Source organism: Gambusia affinis, linkage group LG22, assembly GCF_019740435.1.
Source record: "Gambusia affinis linkage group LG22, SWU_Gaff_1.0, whole genome shotgun sequence".
Lineage (NCBI taxonomy): Eukaryota > Metazoa > Chordata > Actinopteri > Cyprinodontiformes > Poeciliidae > Gambusia > Gambusia affinis.
This window is the reverse complement of record NC_057889.1, coordinates 13,207,539-13,216,755: the sequence shown is the minus strand read 5'-3', so window position 1 is coordinate 13,216,755 and position 9,217 is coordinate 13,207,539. Positions and strand designations below refer to the sequence as shown.

Sequence of the window (9,217 nt, the reverse complement as noted above, 5' to 3'; positions counted from 1 at the left end):
AAAATGTTGATTTACAATGAGCAACTGTAAATCGACAGTTGTTTCCAATTAAAAATTGTGGTGACATAACTATAATAATTAATTATGCGACAGACCCAAACTCTAAATCAGGACCACAACCAATAGGAACTGACTAAGATAGAAAGCCTTTGGAAATGATGGAAATATAATTTACAATGCAACAGAGATTAAAGCTACTTGCACTTATTTTGACAAAGTCTATCCAAAAAGTGGAACATCAACTGATATAAAATAGTTTGTGTACATAAGAAATTAAGGACAGGACCACACGAATGGGTGAATGCAGCACACCAAAGACTATCCTCACAATAAAAGCAGATTTTGAAATAAATAAAAAAATTAAAAAAAAAATTATGTAATTTGTGCTGTGTGTCTATTGGCCTGTGATGGACAGGTGACTTGCCCATGGCGTGTCTAGTCTAGCCTACTGACAGCTGAAGATAATCACAAAAGAAGGTTATACAGTGAAAAGGAGAAACACTTTCATCTTGTGGACAACTGCTGGAACTACAACTCTTCCTTTCAGGAGACCCTCCGGTTATTGCAGGGCAAAATAAAGAGCCGCTGGTTTCAAGCGGGCGGGGAGGAGTTTCCGAAATTCAGTAACTCTATTGGCTTGCGGCTCATGTTGCTTCAGCTGCAAGGCATTTGCTGTTTTGTGGGAAGTACTGAAGAGACAAAAACTGAAAGTCGGAAAAAGGATAGTCAACAGCAGTAGGGGAGGACGGATTTTTGTAAATAATGGCAAACACGGTAAGATACCGTTCATATGTCCTTGTATTCAGCCGCGACATTTACCGTACCCTAGCCTTTGGCTTTTTATTGTTATGTTTACACGAAATTGTATTTCTGAAGAGAGAGAAGAAGTAATGGCTAAACCTGTGAAAATAAATGAGCTGTTAATAGTGCAGAACGGGGTCGACTTTAGCTGCTCAAACTTTGGCCCACTTAAAGTTGTTCAGTGTTTCTAAGCACGACACTTGTTGCTTAATAGGCAGCTATTTGGGTCATAGTACAGAACTGAAAAACCTTCTGGGTTACCTCGATAACCTTACTGCTTTACACCGCTTAACACCAAGGAAAGGTTCCGTTTAACCCCCACCTATCCCTCCGCCTAATAAGCCTAAAGCTGTACTAATTATTTTCTCAAATGTGTTTATTGCAACACATTGCCCTACAAAAAGATGTTTAAAGTTCTATAATGTCATAAAAGTAAATAAAACGGTGCAAGCAGCTTTCTAATTTTCTGATTGTCCACAAAAAATACAACATGGAGCAGAAGGTAGTTATATCCTCAGCTATTTGAACTATAAGAAAATTTATTTCAATAACCTCATTCAAAAGCAGTGATCTTAGTCATCATAGAGTGGTGCCATGCATACCGATTTGGTTTAATTAATTTTGATGATTATGGCCTAAATTGAAATTCAGTTTCACTGTTTGCTGGCCAGTCAAGCGGTGTTACCATCGCGATTAAACCAGGTATTGATACTTTTGCCAACAAAGGCAGGTGCCAAGTCCTGCTGGAAATGAACTTGTCGACGTCTGCGTGGACTTTAGCGTTAATAAAACACAGTGAACCAACACCGTCTGATGGCTCCAAGCCATCACTGATAGTGGGAGCTCACACTGTACTTCAAGCAGTTTGGATTCTCTGTTTCTCCAAACTCTTTTCACCTTGGTTTCTGAATTTAACGCAACACGTTCTTGCCTCTGTAAAGAGGAATTTCGATCAGTGAACAGCTTGTTGGAGTCCTTCCATGAACAGTAATTTTCCTCATTAGACACTTCTGACAATAGCCTCTTGATGAGGAGTGCTTTACTACAAGAAATAGAACAGTTAAGCCCACCTCTATGTAATTTACACCAATTTTATTTATATTTCTGGTATACTTTTTCCTTCCATTCAACTTCCCTGTAATAATCAAATCCATATGCTTTCTGCATGCTCTTTTTGCTTCACACATATTTTATATGTGATTATAATGTAGTGTTATGATTGTTAAAAGTTAATCATTGCAACACAAACATTATTCTCTCCTCCAGTATAGAGTCTTGGATAAAGTTCGTCTGCAAGATGAAGAGGAATTTGTGGACATCCTGGAGGACAAGAGGCACTGCAGTGACTTGAGATTTGCCTTCAGGACCTTCAGTCCTCCACCGTATAAAGGAGCGCCCGCCTGCTCCTCTGCTGAACTTAACCAAGCCGTGCTGGAGTCTCAGTATCTTCGCTACGTTGTCCAAGAGGTGCGATTGAGCTATCCGAAAAGTTGCAACCATGTGAAGTGTGACGTTGTAGCAACATCAGCAGGCAGTCTGACTTCAACTCTTCTTTCCCTGCTTAGGTTGCTTTGGAGACAGGGTCATCCGTGGAGGAAGTGAGAGACAAAGTATGCAGAATTATGCGGGAAATGTCTCAAAACTTGCAGCTGAGGTTCATCAGGCTGATGGCGTTCACATTCAGAAAGGTGTTCAAGAGGGTCTTCAGTGCTGTTTACGTCAACATGGAAGGACTCCAAGCGGTGAGAATGAGATGGGATTAATACACTGAATACCTTTTTTTTTTGTGGTTCACTCACAGTGGTGAATGAAGAAGACTTCTATACAGAAATAAGGATCTATTCTCAATGACGAGATTCTTAGGCGCTCTCTCACGCATATTTAAGCTGGCCCAAATATCATATGAAATTGCCAACGTTCCAGGAATTGCAAAGTACAGATTTCTAAATTTAAATCGTAAGTCGTGTTCAGAAACAGAAAAAAACAAAACAAAAACACAAAAACTGCTTTGACACATGTGGGAGGTAGTATTAGGTTTTTGACCTCTGTCATTGGTAACCAGTGCAGTTTTGCTTTTAAGTATTTTTATTTTTACTTTTGCGATTGTGTCACTTTATCTGTACAAATCGAAAGTAGCCTCAGACACGCAAGTGTCAACTTTTTATGAGTTCTTATGGGATATTTCTTTTGTTCTTCTCTTCTGATATGAAATAATGTTGTTTTTTAAAGATTCCAGTCTACTGTAGAAGTAGAGGTGCTATCTTTGTATGGGTTACAGTCCGTCTTTTTTTTTTTGTCGTCTATTGCCTTTTGATATATATTTTGTCAATACTCATCAGTTGCATTATCAAACAAGGTGTTTTTCTTTCTTATTTCTTTTCTTTTTTGCAGCTTCAACAAGCCACTCAAGAGTTCCCCGTTATCCTGATGCCCAATCACAGGAGTTACATCGATTTCCTGGTTGTCTCCTACATCTTGTACAACTACGACATTCCAGTGCCCGTAATTGCTGCAGGAATTTGCAAGTATCTATTCAGTTTGGACTCGTCCATCATCAGTAGAACAGTCAGAAATTATTCTGACAAGCAGTCTCACCGTTTTCTTATCCTGTTCCGTTTTGTTTTTCCTCCTTAAAGCTCTTGCAGGGATGAAGATTGTGGGAGAGATACTGCGTCGGTCTGGGGCTTTCTTTATTCGACGTGCCATTGGCTCTGACAAACTCTACTGGGCTGTGCTGTCAGAATATGTTCGGACAATTGTCAGAGTAAGGCATATGGCGATTTGGCGGATGATGTAGTGTCAAGCTGCTTTAACTACAGTTCCATTCAAAAATGGATGTAATCATAAAGCAGACAGATAGAGCTTTGTTAAACTACTTGTTTTTTTTTATCACCAATTGGGCCTGTAGTATAGACCAATTTGTATTTTTTGAAGTGAGGTTCCAGAGGCTTAATGTTGGCCTCCTTTAAGAATAATTTTCCTGTGGAACACCAGATTTTTCTCCAGGTTTCAGCTGTCTGACCCAAACAGTCATCCTCAGAAAAAAGAAAATTTGTTAGGATGTTCAAAAACAATCCAGTTACCACTCTCTGTTCAAGTTATGCTATAAAATGGAGGCTTCTGGAAAACTGCTGTTCAGATTGAAGCCTGCTTTGCATTACCCTGGACTTGGAGAGTCAACCAATACAGAAGTTTCTGTTCCAACATTGACATCTTCAAGCTATAACTAAGATTTGCCTGCAAGGGGAAGCCCATGTTGGGAACTGTGTTTACAATGAGTTTATCCCATATTCCCACTTCAGTTTTTGATATCTGCTAAGAGGCAAACTAACATTTTGAAATGTCTTCTGTAGACAGGATTTGCCCCTCTGGAGTTTTTTGTGGAAGGTCTCCGGAGTCGAACACTGAAGTCCCTCCCACCGAAGTTAGGTGAGCTCACATCTGTCAACGCCATTTAGTCAATTCTCCGTTTTAAAGAGTACGTCTTAATATTTTTACTGCATTCCGATCTTTCTTTTCTTTTTGTTGGGTTCTTTGGTACCAAATGCATTATGGTATCTGGAAATGTCTGCAGGTATGATGAACATGATCCTGGAGCCATTCTTTAAAGGCGAGGTGTACGACGTCACCTTGCTGCCCATCAGTATAAGCTACGACCGGGTGCTGGAGGAGTCGCTGCTCGCACATGAGCTACTGGGTGTCCCCAAACCCAGAGAGAGCACCGCGGTATGACCTGCTATTTTTATAAAACCATTCAGCTCTCAGAATGTATTTTCTTTAAGTTCCTGCAATAGGTTTGCCAAAGATCACAATTTATAAACACAGATGCATGGGGTGAATATAATACCAGCTCATCTGTCGCAACTATCATTAGATCTGGTCTGAGATGACGCATGCTGCATAGATCGGCAGTTTTTCCTTTTGTTGTGATTGGTCTCATTCTCTCTGCAGGGTCTACTGAAGGCCAGCAAAGTTCTGCAGGAGAATTACGGCTGCGTGCATGTGAACTTTGGCCGCCCCTTGTCTGTCCGACAACTGTGTGAGGGCAAGATAAATCGCTGCCAGTACAACCTTATACCTAGGTAGAGAAAATCACCTGCTGAGCATATGTAGTTCACTAGTGACCTGCAGGATCAGCAGCTTTTTAAACAAACAAAACAAAATCCATATTTCACATATTTGTTTTGCTACTTCATTTAAAAAAATGATTTAAATATATTTCATTTAACAGACCAAATCAAAATACTGCGTAATTTTTGTGGCGTAAGGACAACCCTACTCAGTTTGTAATTGAAAGTTTGAAGGTGTTTTTTGCAACTCTGTTTATTTCCTCTGAGTTATTCTGTAAGTACAACCTCAGGCTGCAATTGTGGCTTTAAGTCTTTTGCCCAGAAACTTAAAAATGACTTAAATCGTTGCACAAAATAGGTTAGTTTCAGTCAGATTGGAAGGAAAACATACATTTTCATGCATTCCTATTTATTCCCAGTTGGATGTAGGACTGGTCTTTTACTGGGTCATACTAGAAATTACCTCCCTGGTTTTCTGCAGCCTCTTGCAATTTGTTTTGTTCATAATTGCCCTGTTTTTAGTATCTTCCATCTTTCTATCGACGCTTCCCATTTTCCTGTTTCCTGGTGAAGAAGAGCATTTGCCCAGCATGATGCTGCCACCACCATTTTTGACCAAAGTGACATGTTCGGGGTGACTTGCCAGAGCACCCTCTTTTGTCCCCATCTTGGCTTGTGACAATAGTTTACGGATTCTCCTGCCTGACCTGTGTATGGGTTTTAAATTTAGAGCTCAGACACAACAAATGGGCTCTCTTGTAATGTAACGTTTAAATATATACTGCATAACCACCCAAAAACCCCATTGAGATTGCTGGAAAAGCTGTAGTCGTTTAAATTTTAAATTGGCTGTAGTCAAATACAATTACCTGTCTCATCCAGCTCTCTGTTCCCGTTGTACAGGGATCTTCCTCAGAAACCCAATGCAGAGGCCCAAGCCTGTGGAAGTTGGCTGGCTCACATGATTGTACGGCTCCAAGAGGAGGGCGCTCTGACCAGCCCCTGGTCTCTGATGGCCTGCATCCTGCTCCAGGTTCCTACTACAGTCTTAACAGAAGAGGGTCTGCTGTTTCACCAGCTCACAGAGCGAACCCTCTGGCTCAGGAAGCTGGCACTGGATTTTAGGGCTCGCCTTAGCTGGCCTGGTGGGTGTGAGATGCTTTTCACATCTATTCTACAACTGTTATTGTCTTTTATGTACAGGTTACTTGCAGTAAATGCATTGATAGGCTTTTTGACTTATGTTTTCCTTCAATGGCTAGTAGGTGGCATTTGTTTTTGGCATGTGATGGTGGAGGCCACACAGTGAGGTAACACTTTCAGGACAGACAGGTTCCTTGATCTGGTCTGAAGTAGATCAGACAGATTAGATGAATGTGAGTTGGCACAAGGGCTCACACTCACTTAGAGCATATTCACTGGATTAAAGCACTTATAGTGATTTAGGACTAATGCTAAAAGTGCAATATCTGAACTGTCCTTTTTTTTTTTTTTTTTGCAGAAAAAGTCCCAGATTCAGATGTGATGTCTTCCACCGTGGCTCTCCATCGATCTGTTGTTTACCGTAAAGCGGGACGTGTCTATTTGACGCGAAACGATGAGCTTGAGCGGAAACACTCGATGGTCCCAGAGGAAGACATGATGAGGACGGCGGCTGCGGTCCTGATGCTGGCTTCATACAGGAATCAGTGCCTGCATATTTTTATGCGTCCTGCGCTGCTTGCTTTGGCCATGAGTATCACAAAAAGCACAAAGAAAGGTGGGGAGGTTGAAAGGACGTGACCTCATTTGCTTTTTATAGTGACTCATGTAAATAGCTCATTGTCTGTTCACAGATGAGCTCCTCACATGCTTCTGCTTCATGCAAGAAGTTTTCTCCAGCGAATTTGTTTTCATTCCTGGCAAATCTACTCAGGTAAATCCCCTTGTTGTCAGCTTAGATGTTAATTATTCTCTAAATTAAAATGCTTGTATTAAACTCAACATGCTCTCATGGCAGAAACTACGGGGTGTAGCAGTACATGTGTTCATACCCAAATGTCAGTACAGAAATTTGGACAAACACATTTATTTATTTTTTTTATTAAATGACAGAAAGTTAGTTGATTGGGGAGGGGACTCCAAAGATTTCCACAAATGTTCTTTATTTTATGATCACTTTTTGTGGGGGGTTTTTCCCAATATGTAGGACTTTGATGAGGCATGCTCTCTGCTACACAAATGTAAAGCAGTCCATGTCAGCCAGTGGGAAGTGACTGATTCAGACACGGGACTGGAGGTGTTGTCTTTCCTGCAGGAGCTGCTGAAACCCTTCATTGAGTCCTATCAGGTGCCCTTTACAATCTGTGTTACCATTTAGCAGAATATAAATTTATTTCAGTCATCCAATTCAAAAAGTGAAACGCACAGTGATATATTTCAATTTTTTATTGAATTTTGTCTCATAAATCCCAAATTCATTTCTTTTTTTTCAAAAAGCAGAAATAAAAAGGGGATTTTTACATAGAATGTAAAATTCAGTGAGTATCTAATATGTATGTATTTTTTCTTTTTTTCTGAGCAGCTGATGTTCAGATTCCTCTGTGAGGAGAGAGACTGTGTATTCAGAGAGAAAGACTTCGTGTCTGGTGTGCGAACTCTGGCTACAAAACTCATCGTCTCAAGTAAAAAAATACATAAACTGCCCTCCAGCTGCTCACAAATCGGTTTGCTTTTGGTCTTTATTTATTTATTTTATTTATTTTTTTAGGGGAACTCCACACCTATGAAGCCCTCTCGTCGGACATGCAGAAAAACGTTTTGTCATCGCTGCGGAGGCTGGGGGCCGTCACTAAGATAGAGATGTGAGTTAATGAGATCAGGCCCTGAAAATCTGTTTTGTTTAATATAAACATATTTCATTTGGTGGTTCAGAAATTGTGTGATTACAGCAGTTACTCAAGATGTGAATCTTGCCTGATTGCAGATCTGAGAATAATGAATATAAGGTGAACAAATCAGCTGTGAGAAGAACTGGAGACATGCTTGGCAAGTGCAGTAAAAGCCTTTTTTTCTTTTCTTTTACATTATTGCCTTCAAGATCACACCAACAAACTACACCCTGACATCTTCTGTGTATTTTTTTTTCCTTGTTGCAGCTGGAAGAATCTCTCCGCAGATTGTCCAGGCTGCACCTGATGCCAGACTGTAGTCTCAGCTGGAACTGATCCATTCTTATCACTCGATGGATGACTTCTGCTCTTCCGGGGCCCCTATATAAATTTTATACCTCCCTGCTAATGCCGGAAGTGTAAAACTAAACTTTGTACCACTGTGACTGAAAAATTGCTGCTTAAACACAAAATAGGGATAGTAAGTCAATGAAAACATTTGAATGAATAAATCACTTTTTCATATTTATTAATCATGCCATGTTTAATGTTTTTTTAATATTTTTTATTGTGATTTAATAGGTACATGTTTTTACTCAAATTTTTTTCACCATGGAAAATTAAATCAGAAACCACATTTCTTAATAACAAAGCTTAGTCAATGCAAAGATGTGTGAAAATACTAGTTTTTGTTTAATAAATACTTATAAAACTGACACAAATGTTAGATATTCTTATTATTTTAACAAGGAATTAAGGATATTTTTAACCAGCATTCTCAGTTATTCTTAAATTTCCTTAAATATATGCTAGATTTACTGACTGACTGTGAATGAACAACAGGGAACTTTAAAAATAAACCGGATTAATTAAGCCAGTCACTGTAGAGGTCTTCTTGAGTTGAATGTTTCATTGTGCTTTTAGTTACTTGAATATAAACTTTTCTACTGTCAAATTCTGCTTCGTGTGAATTGAGGTTGACCTCACAAGACACATTAAAAATGGAGCCAAGTTAGCATTTTGATATTATATAGCATTATGATGAACAGTGACTTTTGAGAGGTTTTGACTTGATTTAATCTTCATTAAATAACTTTCAAAACTAACTTAAAAACATTCTGCAAGCAACAATCTAGATTTAAAGTAAACAGGAGTATTTTTATGAAAAACGTTGGACTAGCACCTCTTAAGATAAGATCTTACCTTTGACTTGTTTGAGAAATTTATTTTTCATTTCAACAAAATCAAAATGAATATAACAAAACGCACCATAGATAGTGGTCCTCTTCCATAACCAAGTAAGATGGTTGACTTCAACCTTACGTTAAAGCCAGTGGTCAAAGGTGTCCCTCCTATCGGATCAAAACCATCAAGTGTACCTTTAACCTGTGACCAGTTCAGAGAAGGCCTCTTAAGTGCAACTTAAGCAGACAAAAGCTTATCTGTACACAGGTGGCACGTCCACCTTGATGCGTA

The 9,217-nt window shown here is 39.4% G+C and overlaps 1 protein-coding gene across 2 annotated transcripts; it reads left to right on the top strand.

The window, feature by feature from the left end:
• The first annotated feature begins 539 nt into the window (after nucleotides 1–539).
• Nucleotides 540–8,622, top strand: gnpat2 (glyceronephosphate O-acyltransferase 2). Of its 2 annotated transcripts, none has more exons than XM_044105899.1 (16): nucleotides 540–774; nucleotides 2,068–2,268; nucleotides 2,367–2,543; nucleotides 3,193–3,322; nucleotides 3,438–3,565; nucleotides 4,155–4,230; nucleotides 4,376–4,527; nucleotides 4,753–4,883; nucleotides 5,775–6,016; nucleotides 6,373–6,630; nucleotides 6,707–6,786; nucleotides 7,060–7,200; nucleotides 7,435–7,534; nucleotides 7,621–7,714; nucleotides 7,837–7,898; nucleotides 8,009–8,622. In XM_044105899.1, the coding sequence occupies exons 1-16, from the start codon at nucleotides 763–765 to the stop codon at nucleotides 8,059–8,061; spliced, it is 2,037 nt and encodes a 678-aa protein (XP_043961834.1). In that variant the 5' UTR covers nucleotides 540–762; the 3' UTR covers nucleotides 8,062–8,622. The 2 variants fall into 2 exon arrangements, with proteins under 2 accessions (XP_043961834.1, XP_043961835.1); XM_044105900.1 differs by having other exon boundaries at nucleotides 541–774; nucleotides 2,073–2,268.
• Nucleotides 8,623–9,217: the final 595 nt, after the last annotated feature.

Bases quoted from the DNA above. Each gene is read 5' to 3' on its own strand.
- gnpat2 (XM_044105899.1), top strand. The intron at 6,631-6,706 runs GTGGGGAGGTTG...GTCTGTTCACAG, and splicing joins CACAAAAAGCACAAAGAAAG to ATGAGCTCCTCACATGCTTC. The intron at 7,535-7,620 runs GTAAAAAAATAC...TTATTTTTTTAG, and splicing joins TACAAAACTCATCGTCTCAA to GGGAACTCCACACCTATGAA.